The following is a 22,008-nucleotide window of genomic DNA, read 5'->3' as shown; positions in this document are numbered from 1 at the left end:
GTGAGTGAGTTTAGTTGGGTCGCAGCTGAAGTGACAGCTAGGTATAAATAGGAAAGGACTACAGAATCAATTGGATTGTCAACCAATATTTTAGGAGCTCTAACAGAGCTTCATACTGAATTTTGGTCTGTATCACAGGTAGAGAGGTTCCTCTCCTGTACAGCTGGCATAAAGGAATGTTACTGGTGCAGTTGTTACTATAGAAATCTGGCTTGTATATATGCCCTGAAAGCACCAAATCTGGCTCCATTGCTTAGAAAGGAAATGCACCTCCATTACAGGAAGGGAGGTTTGCTTCACATCATTCATGTATGCAAATTAAGGTGCTGAAGACACACTTGAAAGTGTTCTGACCGTAGATTAAATCTCATTTAATTCAAATGAACTAAACCATGCCTAGCAAAGGGTTGTGGAGCAGGTAGGGCTGTTGCTACAATTAAATGAGGAAATGTATGCCAAGGTTTAATCAGCTTGCTCACAGCAAGCCTGTGGCAAACTAGAAAATAGAACCTATCTCCAAATTCTAGTGCTCTTAAAGTTCTTGATTATGCATGGATCCTAATCAGGCAATATGAACCCACTTGGGTGAGAGAGTTCAGTGCAAAAATTTCAATTACAGTGAGAAAAAGGCAACCGTAATTTTAGTAAGGAGGTAATCTGGGAACTGTAGACCCCGCTGTATTTAACAAGTCTCCAGAAGAGTTCAGACCAGTTGTGAAGGTCACAGCATCTTTTGCATCAAAACCCAACGACACACACACATGCAGCCACCTGAGAATTTTTTTTTTTAATAAAACATACAAAAGTTTAGCATCTCTATAGAAAACTTGTCTCCATTGTGCTATAGCTGAATGCTGGTTAGAGTTTGAAAAATACCTGTTCAACACATTGCTCCCCAAAAAGTATACAATTTGATAATCTATGCAGCATATTTTCTTGTGTAAGCAAACCCTGAATAAGTCTCTTTCAATTGACTATTTGTATATCCAGGCACCCTGACCCTGCCAGTTCACAAAGACACCACTGGAACAGAACAGGGCCCTAGAGCAGTGGTTTTCAACCAGTATGTGCTGTGAAATTTCATCCATTTCCCCTCACTGGGGTTCTTGTGGAGCCACTGTGTGGAGGGGGTGAAGGAAAGAAAGGCACTGACAAGCCCATGCCAGCTGCGGCTCAAGCAGCAAGGCTGCCTGAATCCCAGCTGGTACAGGGCTGGTCTCACACACAGCCGTGTGTCTCTTTGCAGGGCCACTGTGAGAGGAAATACCAACCCTGTTCAAGCTAGGAGGCACCTGAGATGTTGCTTCCCAGCCTGAACAAGCTGGCAGGAAGCCCAACCACATGCTCTACTGTGGCAAGGGAGAAGGCATACAGGAGCCTGTTGGAGATGGGATGCTACAGTAAACTAACTGGCATTCTGTCATGGCAGCTCCCTGTGCGGTACAGCTCCTTGTGTCACAGCCATGCACCAAGCTGCCCAGAGCATATTGGAACCTCCCACCTATGGGGCATCTTTGACTATTCTCCTGCTCCTGGGGTTGTCAGACAGAGTTTACTACATTTAAATACAAGATCCTGCTCCAATGGGTTGGCAGGCAGGGAAGCCTGCTTTCTAGAGACCCCTCTCTCCCCACCTGTGAGCAATCAAGCAGCCACTGAAATTTTCAGTGGTTACTGATTTATTCAACAGCCCTAGCATGGCTTTGAACAGATTTTGAAAATGTGTCTCTGCTCAGTCAAAAATAGTGTATTCTGTGGTGGATTTGAAACAATGCTTTTGATCCTTGTTTAGCTTGTTGTAGGCACTGCTATGTTGCAAACTCTCTGGTAAGACTAACCTTAGTACATGTGGAATAGTAACAAAAAGGAAGCTGTGCTAGTCTATACACTATCAAAACAAAAAGCAGTCAAGTAGCACTTTAAAGACTAGCAAAATGGTTTATTAGGTGAGCTTTCCTGGGACAGACGCACTTCTTCAGACCATAGCCAGACCAGAACAGACTCAATATTTAAGGCACAGAGAAACAAAAACAGTAAGCAAGGAGGACAAATCAGAAAAAGATAATCAACGTGAGCAAATCAGAGTGGGCGGCGGGGAAGGTCAAGAATTAGATTGAGCCAAGTATGCAGACAAGCCCCTATAGTGACTCAAAGTTCCCATCACGATTTAAACCATGTGTTAATGTGCCGAATTTGAATATAAAAGCCAGCTCAGATGTTTCTCTTTCCAAAACGGTGCAATAATTCCTTTTCAGTAACACACATCTTTAGGTCATTGACAGAATGCCCCATTCCATTAAAATGTTGACTAACTGGTTTGTGGATCTGGAGTGTTTTGATGTCTGTTTTGTGCCCATTGACCCTTTGTCTAAGGGAGTTAGAAGTCTGTCCAATAGACAAAGCATCTGGGCATTGTTGGCACATGATGGCATATATGATGTTAGTAGAGGAGCATGAGAAAGTGCCCGTGATTCTGTGAGTAACCTGGTTAGGTCCAGTGATGGTATTTCCAGAGAAGATATGTGGACAAAGCTGGCAGCAGGCTTTGTTGCAGGGAAAGGTTGCAGGACTGGTATTCCTGGGGTATAGACTGTGGCTGTTAGTGAGGATCCTCATGAGGTTGGGAGGTTGTCTGTAGGAAAGGACAGGCAGGTCACCCAGGGCCTTCTGGAGTGTGGCATCCTGATTAAGGATAGGTTGTAGGTCTTTAATAATTTGATGCAGTGGTCTGAGTTGGGGGCTGTAGGTGATGACCAGTGGCGTTCTGTTCTTGGCTTTTTTGGGCCGATCTTGGAGTAGCTGGTCTCTGGATATTCGTCTGGCCCTGTCAATTTGTTTTTGTCGATTTGATTTTGTTTTGGCTATGGTCTGAAGAAGTGCGTCTGTCCCAGGAAAGCTCACCTAATAAACCATTTTGCTAGTCTTTAAAGTGCTACTTGACTGCTTTTTGTTTTCTTAGTACATGTGATGTTTATGTGCAATCAATTCAGCAATCAGCTGATAAAAGGGGGTGTGCCATGTTACTGAAAAGGTTGGGAACCACTGCCCTAGAGCCTTGAAACTGAACTGCCACTGGCTGAATATCAACAGGAGTGAAGGTGACACCTAACGTGATTACTGTTCATTCAGGAAGTAGCAACTTCCCAAGGTTTTATTTTACAAGCCATTCTATTTAATATTTTATGCAAAAAAATCTTTCAGATTGTTAGAAGATGCAGATTACAAGAAGAGACCAAGCAGGTCAACAATCAAGAAATTAGCAGTTGCATATAAAATTGCCCCATCGTTACAGCCTTGGAATTTCACCTTGTAATCAACTTTTAAGTAGTCCTTGAGCTTACATAAGTTACTAATGCTAATACACCTGGTACCTACCAGTAACTGATTTTGTAAAATCACATGGACTGATTCCTAAGACGTTGATTGTATGCATTAGGTGGATTTAAGGACTATATCTTCCACATTCCTCTGCTTTGGTGTAGTTTCTCCTGTTTAATGCTAAGATCATAAGTAAGCAAAAGCCCCTTCATCCATTAAGTATATTCAAGTAAAATAGTGTAGCAAGGGGAAGGAAGCTTTCTAGAAGTACTTAACTAGACTTAAAGAGCTGAGGTCAGTGAGCTACCACATTTCTGCTTTGTGCATTGAATTAGGCACTCTTTTTAAACATCAGATGTGCTTACAAAAGTGGAAGCACAGCAAAAGGCATGCTGAAAGACAGCCTGAAGCTGTTAAGCACAAATATACTTTTTGAAATAATACATACATAAAGGGTTATAATAAACCCAATGGTGTTAGCAGAAAAATGTAAACATGAATCTGTGAGGTTAGATGTGGAGTTGCTTTCCCCACTAACATGAAATAAAGCCTAAAATTTAACTTACTAGAGATTGCAAAACATTAAACAAATTTTTAATACTGAATTTCAATTAAGGTGTTTAAGTATGAGACAGCTGCAAACACCACAGGTCTTAAAAGCGCGTGAGAAAAACTGAGTATTTGTTATTAGCCAAACTAACTGAAAAGAACAAGGTAAGTGAAGAAATTTTAATACATTAGGTTTTAAGTACAGAGGTTTACACTAGTTCTACAGGTTACATCAGTTCTTAGTTTCAAGATGTTCTGATTTGACCTTAATGTATCCCTTAAAGCAGGTGGAATTTGAAATCAGTTTTAAAGTTTTACAAAACAAGGTAGACAGTCTAGCAGTTTTGGGTGCCCAAATGAAACAGCTTCAAGGGTTCTGACTGAATGTAGATGAAAGCTCATCCCTCTCCAAGCTCTCTTTAAAAGGCTGAGCAGCCAAAATTGCTAATTTTGAAAACCTTGTTTGCTATGTTTTAACTACTAAAAACAAATTAAATGTCTAACATAGCTTAAGTACAAGTAGCATTTTGTGTATGAACACACTTCAAAACATTGTCAACATAAGTATATTCCTCCCTCTAAGAAAACAGAGGGAGCAATTACATGAGACAGCAGGCATACAAAATCTGCTACACATTGCACATCATGGATTGCATAATGAAATTTCTTTGTTCCCCTGTAGATGGCGTACAAAACAAATTGCTCTCCTACACAGGCAGAATATCACCCACACCAAGCTGCAGTCACATTTTTCAGTGATGTGTAAACATACAAAAACTGCATCTTGATCTCCTACTAGACTCTGGTGCAGAGTGTCAAGATTCTGAACTGTAATATGCCTTAAGCATAATAGCCTGAAGCGTGATAAATGCATTTGGGCTTCAAAACATTACAAATTATAGGGTCCAAGTGCAAGGACTTTTTCCATCTTCACTGATGCTTCTTTGGTGGAACCCGGGATTTTGCAATTACAATAGGAACGGCAGACAGCAACCCAATCAGGAGAGCCCAGAGAGGGCGGTAGAAAAGCCACCCCACAGAAATAGTTAGCAGGGTTAGTGAGGTGGCTACACAAAAAGCAAAAGCTTTTAGTCCAACATTAACCAGATCTCGAACAACAGGAAACCAATCCACTGTGTTGGGGAAGGAAAATTAAACAGAAAATCAAAACACCTGGCAATGTTAATAGCTATAAGATTCTACATTGCTAAAAATATGTGGTTACAATCCCCATCCACTGCCAGGAGTCAATCGAAAGACTACCATTCACTTCAAGGAACAACAGTCCTTTAAATTGGAGGATCTCAGATCATTTTACAAAACATTGAAAAGCAAAGCTTCAATGCCTCTAGGATGCTGTTAAGCATTATTCCTCGCTGTTTAGATCAGGGGAGTCAGACAAAGTTCAATACCTTTTTCCGAGATATAACTGATTACATGACAGAGCTGGGAATAGAGTCCAAAGCCACCTCATAGGCCAAGGTCTGTCTCATCCTTCTGCTTATATATAAAAGACATAAGATGGATGTGTATGAAAGAGTATGGCTCTGTCTACACTACAGAGATCCTTCAAAAGAAGTTCTTCTGGAAGATATTTTCCAAAAAACTTCTTTCAGAAGAGTGCGTCCACACACAAAAAAGCAGATCAAAAGATCGATCCACTCTTTCAATAGAGAGCATCCACACAGCCCCTCCTCTTTCAAAAGAACAAGCCAGGGATTGAAAAATCTGGTGCCATGAGGACTCTTTCAAAAGAAGGGCCCTGCAGAGCATCTACACATGCTTTCCTTCTAAAGGTTTTGAAAGAAGGTGTTCTTCCAGAAACAGGAGTGGAAGAGCACTTTCAAAAGGAGCACTGTGTTCTTTCGATCTACTTTTGAAAGAACGCTTTGTGTGCGTAGACGCTCCACAGGATCTTTCAAAATAAACTGCTAGTGTAGACGTGGCCTACCAGAGACAAGACTAGATACACCTGTTCACATTTCCCAGTGAACTGGAATTGTATGATCTTCCCTGAAGTCACAGGCAGTGTGAATATTTTTCTCAAAATACAGGATAGATGCTATTTCAGACCAAGAGGTAGAGCTGGGATTTACTTTATATACATTTAAGCTCTTTTGCCAAGTTTCTGCTTGTAACATTTGCCTTCATCTAAAAAACAAGCCATTTAAGGGCCATCTTTCTGTTCAGCACCTAGCACCATGTTGGCCTGGGACTCAAGGCATGACTACAATGTGGACTCATAATAATTCAGACTTTAGTACACGGGAGTTCTGTATTTGGAAACAACTGCAGGTCTGAAAGGGCTGCATGAGGTACCTTTGTAAAAAACCTGCCCTACCTGTGATATCAGTCACTGACATAGGTAAGCACAGGGTTGGCATACAGTGGAAACTAGTCTAAGACAAGACTATGAATTGTGACAATCTGTATTTCATATTACATGGATTCAAGTCTCAAAGTTCTGATCCAAATTTCACACATCCACAAAACAGATATTTGGATCTGGGATTTTGGTTCCAAGTTTTATTGATTTAGAAGTCAGCAGCATGTTCAAATCCAGATTCAAGTTCTGTATCCTCTCAAAAATTCATTATTGTGTTTTGGTCATTTTGTGACTAGAATCCAGAGTCAGGGCCCACCTCTGAACAAAACTCTGTTTCTAGTAACAGACTTACCCAAAGTGTAAAGGATTCTGGTCATAAGGTTGATTCCTACAAACATTGCCAGCCAGCCAGCTGCACGGAGACCCCAGGTCTTCACGGTGTTACTCTCATGCTCTTTTTGAAACACCTCCTGAAACTCAAAGACTGTTATACATTGCCCATTTCTGGGTTTCTTCAAGACCCAAATCCTGTTGTTTCTGGAATTTTATGAATACATACATGACAGCTGATTGTACCTGTACATATTAATGTTTCTCAAGAGATAAAAGGCCATTTGCAGTACTATCTTGGCCACTAAAAATCTGGCTCCCCTGTCCCCGTTAACAGCAGCCCAACACATTACAGCAGAGGCCAAAGGGTAGTGCCAAGGGTATTTTTGTGGTATCCTAACTTGGTCTACAGAGTTTTCAGTCACACCTTGTGATTAAAGGTGAGGACACACTTGGAAAGTGCACAATTGTTGCTGATTAATTCAAATAAGGAGCATTCATTTCCTCAGCAAGGAAGAATCACACATACTAATTTGGGATTAAAATGGGTGTTTACACTTCTGTGAGGACTGTGGTCTTTTCTCTCTCCTTATCCAAAACACATACACTAAAATCAACAGTCTCCACTGGGATCAGGGAAAACTGGAAGATTTGAACAAGTTAACATGCAGAAGAGAAACATGTTTTTCTGACCAGTAATTTGGGCATGATTTAAAGCCAAGACACTGCTTAGCAAAGTTTTAGTAAAGATTTTCAGAATCATGTGTACTACATTAATTAAGTTCACACACACTTTGAGATGCTCTGCAATAGATTATAAAAGATTTTGTATTAGTAAAACACCTGCTGGAAACTACTTGTGTCCTGTTTGGACCAATTTCTACATTCAATTATTCTTCAAGATTTATTAATTGCTGGTGCATTTCAGTTTCTGTTGAAGTAAAAATATTGAGATTCACATACTACAAACGTTTGAGTCCTTGTTCATGTTGATTCTAAGGTGGTGTGCACAAATGCCAGAAAATTTTTCCCTCAGCAGATCCATTTACATTGGTTGTGAAACCTTCATGGCACTCAATATAAAACCCTGACAGCCTGACCCATCCTTCCATTCCTTCTTGCTGCCTGTGAAGGTTGTCAGAACTGTGAGCGACTAGCTTTCAGGTTCTTGCTTTTCCCTAGCTGTATCATTTAGCTCCATAGTTGCAGTTGTTTTAATCCTCTTCTGATTAGTTAGCAGTGGTTCTATTAGGAGTGCAGGGTTTCCTCTCCGGTCCATCTTCTTCCCCTTGGGACCTCAGGATGTGCCTCAGTCCCTGGAATTCAAGCCCTGGAAGAAGCCCATGCCCATGGATGACCCCTGCACAACACTTGTTTGAAGTGCTTGGGGGAGGCTCACCAAGCTGGACAGAAGAAAGATTTGTACAGATTTTCGATCCAGGACAAGAAAAAGGAGCAAGACTTCAGGTTAACACACCTCCTTATAGAGATGGCAGTTAAAATCGAACCTGCATCAACATGACAGGTCCCAGCACAGAGTTCCTCAGTGCACAAACCACATCAGCTACACTCCTAGCCAGGTCCCCTTCAAGAGATCAGCAGGACAGCTATTTTGTCACTGGTGCCGACCTTTACCTCTCATTACACAATCATCCAGCATGCTAGAGATGATGCAGCATCAGCAGAGCAGTGCTCCAATCAGCAATGCCTTAACTCCCAAGCCCGCCTCCAGGGCAGAGCTTGGGGAGTCACCCAATTGAAATCTGTGTGAACAGGCCCTCAAAGAAGAAAAATGAGGGTTATTCACCGGCTCATATCTATTGTGACAAACACATCTCGAAGAACTTCCATTCTAATACCCACTGTTGGTGCAGCCTGCAAAAAGGAACCAAAAGAGGGGTTGGACTGACAGGGTCATATATTGAGTGCCAGGAAAGCACCCCACAAGGGGGCTGCACAGCTGACCTGATGAGATCTACTGTGGGACAAACTGTGCATGCGGCACACACATCTGATTGGAAAGGACATGAATACAACCCAAAGAACAGGAAAGAGCAGATAAGTAACCATTTTTACTATGTTCTCTTTTTGGCACAGCCTGAAGCAAAAGCCTGTTCACTTGCTTTTGGGAACTCAGCTACTTGGCAGGAAGGTTCTTTGCAACAGGGCACTAAACAATCATTAATCGAAGTCAGCATGCCAGGGGAGGAAGTGAATCACCAACCAGCCGGGACATGCAGGCTGTAACAGAACCCAGTTAGCTGCCTGAAGGTTCCTGCCCAGTTGTACTAACACTAATTGTATCTCAAGCCTGTAAATCTCTGAAAAGGGAAGAATGTGGGGAGGAGGAGAATTACAGGTTTTAAAGACTTTTTAAAATTCAGGTTGAACCTCTCTAATCCAGCACCCGCAGGGCCTGACCAGTGCTAAATGAGAACATTTGCTGAACCCCAGAAGGTCGATATTGTCTAGCAGCATTACTGACACTTCCGCTCCTCACTGGGCTCTTAGAAGACATTTAGGGCTGAAAAACAGCACAGAAGACTGAGAGCCAGGACTGGCTGCTGTAAACAAACTATATGGGACTACAGGAAACTTGGTTACACCCATGGTAAGTGGACATCTAGCTAATTAAAATCATGTCGGTTTATGAATTTTCCTGAATGAGAGAATGCCAGATTAGAGAGGTTCACCCTGTATCACCTTTAGAAAGTATTTGGGTGATCATGAAACAGATGGCAAAACAAAAGGGGAGCAAAGAATGCCATTTGCAGCAGAAGTGTTGCTGAGTATGTCTCAGAACATGAGAGGCAAAGTGGGTGAGGTAATATCTTCAGTCCAATAAAAGATATTCCAGTATCCATAGCCACTCTTTCATTTATAGCCAAAGTAAGATGCACCAGAAGGAGCTTATTTGGTGTGGTAACTTTAATGAGCAGGAAACGAAACAGCCAAACTGGTTACTACTGAAAAGGTAAGAGTATTCAAAATACAAACCCTGAGGCAGAGCTAAGGTTAGGCATAAAAAAAAGACCAAGGCAAGGGAATGAGAGCGGTAGACAAAAGCTTACACTTGTGTTTTGCCCTCCATCACAGAGATCAGAGGCAGGAGAGGCAATACTCCAGTCAGATGTCCTCTGTCCAGCAGCAGAGTGGTAACTTGTACCCAATATTTCCGCCGGAAATTTAATGTGAAAGACGGAGAACACAGTGTCTCATTGCCTGCTTCCTTCTTTCTCATCAAGTTTCAATCCTGGCTATCTCCAGTAGTTCACTCATGCTGTAGGATAACTCACCTCAGCAGAAAGATCACCGGGATAAAGAAACTGCAGGATATCTCCAGATTTGGTTTGGTATGAAACCAACTGGTCCCCTCGCTGCCGAGCAATCACGGTCACCTTACAAGAGGGAGAGGAACCAATCAAAGAACTTTACTTGTTACAGCACAGAGGTGTTAGGGAGCTAACTACTGGAGAACCTGAAGATTTACCACATCTGCTGGACCCAGGTGGGACTTGTCTCCGCTCAGACCCGCATAGAAGAATGAAACACGAAGATCTCCCACCTGGAAATGGGGAAAACATCAAATCAAGATTCTTTTTGACAAAAGCTTCCTGCAAAGCCACCCTCATGGGAGGATGCTATGCCATAAAGCTTTGCACCAGCATATGAGACAGCTGGGTAGGATTCTTGGGTTGTAATTTTTCTAGGCTGGGGTGGCAGAAAGGGTGGGGTGTAGAGACAGCACAGCTCAAGTCCCAAAGGGGAGCAAGCTTTGTGCCACTTCCCCTCTGTTTGATTTAGGAATGACAAAGAAGGTGCCTGAGAGAGCGCTACAGCTAGCTCTTCTCAGCCACAGGCAGGCAGGACCAGCCAGCAGTGACCTGGCTCAGTCCTAACTGCATTCAGTTTACTTGCACCTAATTCAGACTGACCAGTTAGATAAAAGGTGAAATCCACTTATATGAGAATAGCACTAGCCCAGCTCCTGTTTTTCTCCATTTAAAAACATCTGCTTAGCCTGTCAGTCCAGCATGCAGGAAGAAGACACCAAGAAGAGAAACAAGAGGTGAAGGGCAGGATCAGAAGCTCCTTTGCTATACAGAAATTAATTGTACTTCCAGTAGCCCCACACCCGTAGCTAAGTTGGCAAGGTGTTCAACACTACAACTTCCATTGTTTTCACTGGAAAATGGAAGTGGCGTACAAACTTGCAGAATAAAAACTCTACTTTTGTTCAACAGATTTTAGTTCCTGCATTGATGGTCTTTGCAAAGCCCCTTCATCTTACTTCTGGACGCCCGGGATTCTCGCTGTGATAAAAGTAATCTCCTCTTCGAGTAATGTCAGCATGGGGATCCTCCAGTTTCGACAGGCTCATCTGCTTAAAACTGTCGATTTTCTCAATAAGACCTGAGCAGAATAAAGAGCCAAACATAGGTCTCAGGAGGTGAACTGATTTCAGGATCCACTGCGTTAGCATAAGACAGCCATTTAAAAGCCTTCTACCCCAAAAAAATAACGAACCAAAAAGCCATCCTCTGTGCAACTCCAGTGAGTTTAATAGCGCAACATCAGTGATGAATTTAACCTAGTGCGTATGGTACAATAATTAAAAAAGCACCGCTTACCGTTTGAGAGAAAGAAACTGCCCACCTGGACATCAGGGGCAACTGCAGTGAAAGATTCCACAGCCATGGCACTTGGGAAAGAAAGAATCTCTGTATAAATTCTAGTATTACAAACACGCTCTTGACCAACAGTAAAAAATCCAGAGGAGCACAAAATACGGTACTCATGCTGACAGAGACAAAAACCTGAGAACGAGAAAGTGTACAAGCGAGTTCAACAACTGCCATGATGTACAGATAAATGTTAGAAGACTGTCAGGTGCTCAGATCTACAACAACAGTTATGATAAGAAGGGGCCATTTTGATCATCTGGTCTGATTCCTGCATAACATAGGTCAGAAAATTATACCAAGCAATTTTCACATCAAGCCCTCTAGTTCAGCTACATTATCTCTTTCAGAAAGACATTTAAGACACCACATGAGGAAGAGTCCATCACATCCCTAAGTAACTTGGACCAAACATCAATTACCATCATACATTTTAAAGCATCTTATTTTTAAGTCTGAATTTGCCTATCTTTAGCTTCAAGCCACTGGATCTTGCTATACCTTTGCATCTGGTAAATGACAAAGTCCTCTATCAGAAATCTCCCTAAGTTGGCATTTAAAAAGCAAGATCAAGTCATACTACCAACTGAAGCCCCAGTAGCTGTGCAAGCACTACTACTACTACTACTACAACAAACAACCTGCTGCTTAACTTTACTACTATAAATAGTCCCACTGACAGCTAATGGGAGAAAAGCAAACAACCCTCACAGCCCAAGATACATAGAGAGCTGCATACAAAAGAATAAATTCAAAGGCCAGATTCTCTCTCTAAAAGCTGTTTCTTAAAATTTGAGAGTCTTCCTGATAACGAGGGTATAATGCATTTTAATGGTTTTTATTTACAACCAACTTGAAAGACCTAAGTTCTCATGAGAAGGACATGAACTGTAAATTTTACTGTTCAGATCGGTGAGTTTAATTTAAGTCAGGCATGTATTCATTCATAATGGCATTCACAGCTTTTATAGTTGTACCATTTGAATCTGTGCTGCTACACGTTTTATTGTTGTACCTGTGGCAGCAGCAGAAGCAGAATGTGATTTGTTAACAAATAATCTTAGTGGTAGATCTGGTTAGAAAGCGTTAATAAAAATTAAGGAAACCTGATACCTAACAGTCCCTCTACCCTGTCCTGTTTTCTGAGCAACTCTAAGTTATTTGCATTGCTCAGGGTGCCAACCAGTTAGAAATGCATCAAATATACGTGAAACAAATTTCTCTGTGCATAAAAATGTTTCAGTTTACGGGACATTGGTGAAAAGCCAAACCTGCAGAGATGAGGTTTTGGAAAAATCCAAATGCCCATTTTCCCACCTGTCTTTATAAACTTTCTTACTTGCTTGTGACAAATTTTTGCCACACTGCACTACTGGAAGATGCTTAGGTACTACCATGATAAGGGTACTAGAAGAACATTATTTGCATTAACCATAGCACCTAAGAGCATGTGAACCATCACCCACCTGTGCTATGCATCGTACAAACACAGGGCAAAAAGAAGGTCTCTGCCCCAAGGATCTTGGAAGACTAACTCAAAAGTTAATAACTCAGTAAGTCAAAATGTGGCAGCAGGGAGTAACTAAAAACAACTGTGCCTTGCGTGATGGACACAAACAAATCTGATCTATCATATGCCCTGTCAAAAGACATGTGCACTATTGCATCTGGCATGACAATCACATTGGATATCATTCTATTTTTGTATTTATAAATACCTCCATGCTTCACTGATGGATTATGAAAGTCAGAAATAATCCTTTCAGGTTGTCATACTTGGACACACTTCAGGGGAACAAGAATACCACTGAACGTCAAGAAGACCCCCGCCTGTTAATCATGATCTATAATAGAAATAATCTTTTTGCTTTGTTGATTCACTGGGTCCCCTTGAGCAAATCCCCTCCCTCAGCCCTCTCTGTATCTCACTTTCTATAAAATATTCATAATTCTCACCTACTTCAGAGTGCTGTAAGGATTAGTCTGTTAGCATGTGTATCAAGCTCAAGGTATGATATTGCAGACATCATAATTACCTGGGGTTTTTGTGACCAATCTCTCGATCAAAGTTTCTGCTGTTCACAACTTCTGATTTCCATTCAGTGTCTATGGAAAATGGGAAAGAAGATGAGGAGGGAAAAAAAAAAAACACTAAAAATCAAGAATGTTCTGTTTGAATGCCACAAAAGGAGGAGACAAGTTGCCTTAAACTTGCAGTAACATTCTCTACACCAAGGTGTATCTTTAACCAGGTGCCATATGTACATGCATCTCATGACATATTTATACAGGCATGGAAGGATTTAGGGAAAGACCACCTGGTGTGAAATCCTGGCTCCCCTAAAATCAATGGAGTTTTGACACAGATTTTTGCAGAGCCAAGATTGCACCCCCGAGTCCCATCACTAGAAGAGTTGTGGCTGGCTGAGAAAGAGAACTGTTCTGCTGGTTCTGTGTCATGTTACAGCAGGCAGACAAGGAAAAAAGCACCAGTAGGATACATTGTTATGCTACTATCTTCACTGCAAAGAAACACCAAGAAGCTTCTTGAGATTCTCAGTACTGGCTCTGGCAGCTTCCTTCTTACTCCTGCCGCATTATAACCTCTTCCCTCTTCTCAGTGCAGCTCAGACTACAAAATAAGGAAAGCTCCCTATGTTCCCATGCCAGGACAAAGACAAAGCAAGGGAACACGATTAAAAGCTGAAGTTGGGATGCTTGCATGGAATGCTGTCAGGCACGGACAACTACTAGACAGAACACAGCAGTCCAGTCTCTATGAGCTCTTTTATTTAGCAGATCCTCTAGCTCACAACCACTGGTCTGGTCCAGATAGAGTTCCACATCAGGATGCACTGAATTTTAACAGGCTGATGGTATTTTTATAGTTAAACACATGGATTGTTACACACCCACATTACATCCCACGTGCTCAAATCAGAGACAAATGAGGTTCCAAGACTAATCTCCTGAGATGTGATGACTCAGAATACTTTGTTTTCTGCCATTGGGAAGCTCAGACTAAGAATATCATAATCCTTTCCACTGCTTCTGCCAAATAAGCATTTGGCAAAAACTATAATGCATATCAACAGGCAGAGACATACACACACTCAGATACTGGGTGTTTCCACTGGCTGAGCACTCTCTCAATACATTACATACACAGTACGAAGTACATGCTCTACTCCTCCCAGTCACATATTCTAACTATTCAAGTCTGAAGACATTTTGGCATTTCTAGGCCATTCAGCTACAAAGTCTGGTCCCCATCTCAATTATTTCATGCAACAAAGTTTTTGCATTTGCTAAGGGAGCATGGAGTGAATCTTTCCCTGTTTTTCCAAACCCCATTCTCTTGTCCTCGCACAGCATTATAGGACTTAATTTTTAAATCAGCATGAAACTCCCATTTCAAATTCGAAGAAGTGCTTTTGTATTGCGCATTGATAAACTTACTATAGGAATATGTTGTTTCTTTCTTAACTTCACCATTCTCCTCATATTCTCTGTGGAAGAAAACACATAACATGAAGATCAGGACAGGGCTCACCACATAAGTGAAACTTACAGGAAGCCAGTGGGAAAACAACAAGCAAAAATTATCTTTAGAATGAAGTCTACATTTCCCTGAATAATGGATTCTGAACAACAAGGTCATGTGGTATCCTGCAGACTGGTATCTTGAAGTGGGACACACCACATCCTTCCCCTACAGCTAACTGAAGGCAGGAGTCCACAAAATTAGAAGAGGGGGCCTGCTACGGGAAAGACTGATAACCACTGCTTTAAACAAAGGGCTCCTACTGCCATGAGCATCATACACACATTAGAGGTACACTCTTATGGCAGTGCACAGCATACAGACACCTACCCAGAGCAGAGAATACCCAGCTAGCACATGTATAAATATGGCAGACAGTAAGGCACAGCTTCAGTGAGGAGAGCAGAGATTTCTACATGCCTGAAACCTACAGTATGTACCAGGGTGGGCAATAGCTTTTGCTGGGTGGCCACTCCACAAACTTTGATAAGCTGTCAGGGGCCCTACATTTCTTATTCATGAAATTACATCACCATCTATTGCAGGGGCAGGCAAGATACAGCATGCAATATCAGGATCCACTGTATTCCAACAAGATGATGGTAATTTTTATACTGTTTGTATCCTCCTCCTGGGGTAGCGGCAGGGGCCAGGAGCCACAGATTTTTTAAAACAGCTGCAGGAACCCCAGGTGGTGGCCAAGCAGCATGGTAGCGGTGGGGGCTGGGAGTGCTGATTTAAAGGACTCTGGTCTGCTCCCGCTGCTACTGTGCTGCCTGGCAGCCACCTGATGTTCCTGTGGCTATTTAAATACCCCACAGCTTCCAGCCCCTGCTCCCACTCGGGCAGCAGAACAAACTGTATGGGGGCCAGATACGGACTGCAGGCCCTATCTTGGCTGCTTTTGGTATATACCCTACGTAGGTTTCTACTACACTCAACTAGCGCCTCCCATATCTAATTGCTGCCTCCATGCTACCAAATCCTTTCCTGCTGTGAAAAACTCCAGCAGCAGTGAGAGGTTCTAGCAGCAGGGAGCTGCCAGAGCCTTTACTCACTGCTGATGCCTTGGACCACATTTGATATGCTACACAATGTAGTGACACTGTGGCATGTAGCTACATGTGTGGTGACTGAACTTTACATGCTGCTGTAAATGCAAACTCTCTCTGAATTGGGGTCCTCATTTTATCCATTTACATAATTTTCTAAAGGATTGTTTTCTGTGTTATGATAAATTTCTCCGGACTCACTGTTTGAGTACATACCCAAAGCTATATAACGTCCCTGGCATGTTTAAACAACAAATAATCTATTATAATGTCAGCAAAATATCAATAACACCACCATTTTGCTCTTCTGTTGCACCACTCAGCAAAACAGCTAGAAGATATTTCCTATATTCACTCTTGAAAGCTTCACAGCTCACTCAGAGGAAGGCACTGCTAAGATCATTACAGGTAAATTCCAACTAACTGAAAGTTCTGGATGACCCAGAGACATTTGAGAAACTGGTATTTACGGAAACTGATTTGTGTTTTGGCTGTTGAAATTGGGGAGTGGGAAGTTGAAAAAATGTGGATAATCAAAAATTCAGACACTGTTTTTCCCTCATGTAGCCATTTTATAGATGAGCAAATTGAGTCAGAGGAAATCAAGGGATTTGCCCGAGGTCACATACTGGGTCACTGGCCGGGTTGAGAATATAACACATGAATCTGGATTCTCAGGCCTCAGTTCTAATCAGTATATCATACTAAATATATTTAAAAACATTTTTTAAGTTATGTTAATTGACTGCACAATTTTATAGATTTTTTTTAAGGCCAAAAGAAATCCCTAGACCCTCTAATCTGGTCATCTGTATATCTCAGGCCACTAAGTTTCACCTAGTTTTCCATTCATTTCATGTCAGCCAGTGATCAAGGGCTATAGTTTACTACAGAATTCACATGTCAGATTGTGAGGTTTATTTGTTCTAAGAAAGTTCATTACTGAGCTTGAGGGTGGGAAGGAAGAATCCACGTTTAACACAGAGAGATTTTCAGAGCCAGAAGAAGCCATTTTAAATGTGTTTACTTTTTGGCAAAGGAGGTCAAAAAGGAACTTGTGCCTCCAGTGTGAAGTTTGAGAGCTCAACAGTGGGGAGAGCTCAGCAACATGGTACCAGAAAGTGTTCTATATGCTGCAGCTGCACTCTGCACTTAACCTTAGAACATCAGGAGCAATTGTTCAGAGATTATGTGCTTGATCTTGCAAAATAATCACAGCAGAGACAAGTCCTCGGCAGTACAGAACCACGGAGCCTCATGAAAGCCAGCAGGGTTCTGCAGTGGCACATTCACGTTGATCAGTCTAGGCCACTTTTAATTAATGTCTATACTGTTCAGGAAAGTGTATTAAACTCTCTTAGTGAGTTATTAAAAGCGATGCATGTATAGATTCTGACATTGCCTACAATAAATTAGCATTCCAAGGGTCTATGGAATTCTATCAGAAAAACAAAAGGTAAAAGCCATAGTTGTCTCTCAGATTTCAAGAGGTCTCATACAGTACTATATGAGGTTAGGGAATGGGAAAACATTTTACATGCTGGTAGAAGTTGTTGGGATTCTCTTAGACTCTGATCCCACAATGGGGTCCATCTGCATAGAGTTCATTCCAGGATTTGGGGCCATAATCACATGTAGGGAAAATTAAACTAAACACGTTTTTTAAAAAATAAGGGATCTGGAGCTATCATGTTACAAAATAAAACTTTACTAAGTTACACAGCCTCTTTTCCTTATATTTTGATTATTCTAGTAAGAAGTCAAAATAATGATCCCAGGCCTTACTTGGTGTCTTCATATTCTGCCCACTGATACATTTCCACCTGACGTTTCAATTTGACAGCCCGGATGGAGAGCCCATAGCTGGGATCAAACAACGGCTATTAAGACATAAATAAAATACAAAGTCAGTCTAAAAATACTGTACCTCAGATAAATCCAAACATCATCTTTTCGTTATTGATTGATGCAGAGTGGATGCTTGTTAATCTATCTTAGAAAAACTTAACTTCATTGTGATGAAAAAAGAAAAGGGGTCTCATGTAAAATTTTTCCCTTAAATATACTCCAGGATTAAAATGAGGAAGAAAAAAGTTCCGGTGACATGCAGCAAAATAGAAGATGGAATAAAAGTTATAACAATGTATCAGCGCAATTATTTCTCTGAATTTCTACTGCTTAGATTCTTTTCTCTGAGGACGCTGAAGAATTTCACACACATTAAGCCTCCCAAAACCACTTGAGACAAAAATGAATCTATGGAGAGTGTGAAATTCCATGAAGTCACTGAGATATCTCAGTGATGGGCAGGATGTAAAAGCCTTAAAAGATAAGGTGGAGTACACTATCTGCTTACACCACTGGTGAATTTGACCTGAAGAATCTGAGACAGCAAGCCACTGGCACAGCAAGGACTCCCAGCTCACACTTCCACTCTCTAACCATTAAAACCATGCATGAACCCATCTGAAGAATTTTTTTTTAAATAATGGCCCCTCTTGTATCATATTCTCTCTTGCAAAAAGAGCTGACCTTGAAAAGGATAACTATGTCTGGAACATCAGAAGATACACCGCCTGTGCACTCTAAGATACTCAGGACTTTGTATCTTCACGCATGCACAGCTGACTCTCAAACACACAGCATAGGAATGGGGAAGAACGTTTTCAGACTCATGGTTCAAAGCCCATAGTAATATCTTATATCAAGCATGTACAGTTTTATTCTGGCAGTAAAGAGTTTTCCTTCCTTTTAGTTCATGTACTATTTTCAAACCAACTATAGTTTATTTACCTTTGATGTTCTAAGAGCACCTGACAAGTGTACTAGTTTTCCCTCATTTTGAGGGGACACACTGTGAATACTGTCAAGAGGGACCACAAGAGAAAGTCCCTCATCAAGGGAAGTAGCTGTCCTCAAGGCTCGTCCCTGCAGTCAAAAGCAAAAAAAATAAATTACACAGAGCCACTTCATTAATTCATGGACCCACCTTGTACTAAAGTGCTCGTAGATTCAGCTTCCCACATATAACTTAAAACCCCATCTGCACTTTCCAGTTGTCACAAATCTTACGTCTGATACTTTAGAGTAGTACTTATTTTGAACCTAACCCCACTGATGTTAATGGAAGTACTCAGGTGCACATCCCTGTACACATGAATAAGAGTTTGCAGGATAATCAGGGTAGAAACAACAGGTGTCACTCTAGGGGAAAAAAAAACAAACTACTACCCACACACCACATTTGCTCCAGCAGAGCCACATAAAACTGCTCTTGATTTATATCAACATGATAGCTCAATGCTCAATCCAGCAACATGTAAGACTCATATGAACTTTGATGGATATTACAGGCACATACAAGTTACAGGATAGGGTCCTGAAATTATTTCTTCTCATCTTTTACCTTACCTGTTGTTTCTAAACAACTACAATGCAGGTACTATCGTGAATCTGGTCCACTGTCCAACTACTCTGATTTACTATCTAGCAATTGTATTGGTTCTTGTCCTACAATCTATTAAGCTTGTGAACAGCCCCCTTTATTTATATAACAATGGTTCGAAAATTCAGATGAAAACGTGAACTGAAGTTTCACTAAATTCAACTCCCATCCCAAAATTTCCAACCAACTCTAACTATAAATACTGCCAGGAAAACAGATTTTGGCCTCAATTCCACAAACTAACTCAACTTTACTACCAAAAGTAGTTTTGTTGATTTCATTGGGACTTTTCATAGTAGTAAAGTTGAGAGCATGCATGTTTGCAGAATCAGGGCCCAAAATCATCCTAGGAATGAACTAAAAAGAGAGAGAGTTTGGCACAATGCATTAAATATGATAAAGGATAATTTATCTGTGCAGTTTGGCTACGTATATTAAAGTTCCCTTCAAGTAAGTACAATGAAACTAGTTGAAATTGTAATACTTGCAATGTACCAAGGGAATAAATATGCACTGAGAGAATAAAAAAACATGCTGGGTAAAAATGATCAACCCTGCTCACTAATAAGGCATTTTCTGAGACTGGTGAAACAAGTTAGCCCACCAACCTCCAATTCCCATATTCAATAGCGATTAATTCTGTGATCCTGCAGCATATCATCTCCCAACTCACTACAACTGCCGCTCTGCTGTGCAGCAGAGAGAATTTACATATACAAATGAAGTCAAATGCACTAGTATGTAGACACATGCACGTTCATGCACTTTTCTAATCACACTTGTTACATGCTGTTGACCCACTTTTCTCTCTACTTCTAAGTTACTGTCAATGGATTTTACTCAGACATATCCTATCATTACTCTCCACACTCAGTTCTAGATAAAACGTCCCCATATGACTCTACCATTCCATATCATATCCTTTTCCAACACCTTTAGCTTTTATCACTGAAGGGACCAGGATGCAACTAAGCTCTCCACATACAAGAAACCTCTTTCAAAATGTTAATTAATAATAAAGTCTGGAGATAGTATTAATAGTTTAGCAACATGACGTTACAAATATTCTAGCAAGAAGAGCTTTGCCTTGAAGAGCACTAGACTTTGGGTAGAAAGGTGAACATGGACTTGAAAAGAAATTCAAAGGTCAACAGTGTTTTACTTACCTCATTGGTAAAAAGAACGTAGAAAGAGAGAGAAAATGCGGCAAGTCCAAATAACATCCCTCCAGCAGTGTCACTGAGTCTCTCCAGAAACCCTGGCTTAGGCTCACTTGTGATTTTAACATGTTCTTTCTTGCTCTTCATGTCAGAGAGCTGATAAAAGAAAAACAAACATAAAATAACTTATTAGCTCAGGCAAAAGTCACTTTGCCATGCATGGAGTCCTTTTTTTAAAAGGTGAATCTCCTGATTTAAAGCAAACTCCATCTCTGTCCCAATTAAATATTTGTCTCATCTCTCTTTTATTACTTTTAGTTATTTATATCAGAAGAACAGTAAATAAACTGAGTGTGGATGGATAAGATAACATAGCCTATATTTAGTTCAGTGTTTTTTTCGAGCTTCCTGAGACACGCTTTGCTAGGTTTCTCGTTTATCCCATATTTGGCCCTGGGCAGACTAAATTTATTCCTGGTGTCCCTATTGTGAAAAGTGGTACTCCAATATGTGATATTTTATATAGTGTTTCCATGTAAAAACAACAGAAGACAATCCTGAGAGGGAGTTTCATCTGTATCAGTATCTACCAACTCATACTGTATTAGTGTGTTATAGCGTATATCAGGTGTGTCCAGCCCGCGGGCCGCATGTGGCCCTGGACAGCTAGTAATGCGGCCCCACAAGATCGTAAACTTTTAACATTATTATGTGATTTATATACATTAACTATATTATATATTTTATATGCGGCCCAAGACAATTCCTCTTCACTCAATGTGGCCCAGGCAAGCCAAAAGGTTGGACACCCATGGTGTATATAGTACATTAATACAATGTGAGTTGGTAGATACTGATACATATATACTCCCTCACAGGGGTGTCCTCCTTTTTTCAAAAGGTCAAATATGGTCACCTTATTTTTTATTACTACGGACTGACTATCTCCCTCTTACGAAGCGTCTCACGAAGCGTCGTGGGCAATGACTACAGATGGCTGATTTGATCTAAACAAATATTAGTGCTGTCCGCCGATTAAAAGCAGAGCAGTGAAGGCAGTGGCTGTTGTTTTGGTGGTGGGGGATAACCAGGAACAGGCTCAGAGTTGCTTTGAGGTTTCTCCTTTGTGGAAAACGCTCAGGAAGGGAGTGACCGCCCACACGCACTTTTCTGTCCCACTCTGAGCACTGGCCCACGCACAACTTTCACACACGACCTGCAACCCGCCACACACGCTTTCCAGATCGCCCGGCAGCCGCTTCCCAGCTAAGATACTACCCGGGAGCGGGGCCGAGAAACGCCGCGTCCGGGAGGGACAAGCGGGCGGACGCGATGCGGAAGCGGCTCCCAGCCCGTTGGCGGGGCGGTAAGAGGAGTTATCCCCCGGCAGAAAGGCCACTTACATGCCCGGACATCTTCAAACTCAGGCGCCGGCGCCGGCGCCGAGCCACTCCCCACTGCAGGCAGCCCGAACGCCGCGGCTAAGCCCTCACCACCCTAGGGCACGTAGAACCCCAGCCCAGGACAGCCCAGCGCAAAGCACCCTGGGAAATGCAGTTTCAAGCTGAGTCGCCCCGAGGCACGCTGGGAAATGAACGTCCC

General features: G+C 41.6%; 1 protein-coding gene across 1 annotated transcript; it reads right to left on the bottom strand.

Annotated features, from left to right (window-relative positions):
* Window positions 1-322: 322 nt before the first annotated feature.
* On the bottom strand, window positions 323-21,846 carry TMEM43 (transmembrane protein 43). Its single transcript, XM_075006171.1, has 12 exons — window positions 21,810-21,846; window positions 20,413-20,562; window positions 18,595-18,729; window positions 17,587-17,681; window positions 14,665-14,714; window positions 13,242-13,311; window positions 11,155-11,225; window positions 10,815-10,936; window positions 10,014-10,088; window positions 9,820-9,921; window positions 6,546-6,663; window positions 323-5,000 (listed from the first exon to the last, which is right to left on the bottom strand). The coding sequence occupies exons 1-12, from the start codon at window positions 21,819-21,821 to the stop codon at window positions 4,798-4,800; spliced, it is 1,203 nt and encodes a 400-aa protein (XP_074862272.1). The 5' UTR covers window positions 21,822-21,846; the 3' UTR covers window positions 323-4,797.
* Between the last annotated feature and the right edge of the window lie 162 nt (window positions 21,847-22,008).

This window comes from Carettochelys insculpta, chromosome 11 (genome assembly GCF_033958435.1).
Source record: "Carettochelys insculpta isolate YL-2023 chromosome 11, ASM3395843v1, whole genome shotgun sequence".
Lineage (NCBI taxonomy): Eukaryota > Metazoa > Chordata > Testudines > Carettochelyidae > Carettochelys > Carettochelys insculpta.
Note: the sequence above shows the minus strand (reverse complement) of the source record. Positions and strands in the feature narration are given on the sequence as shown.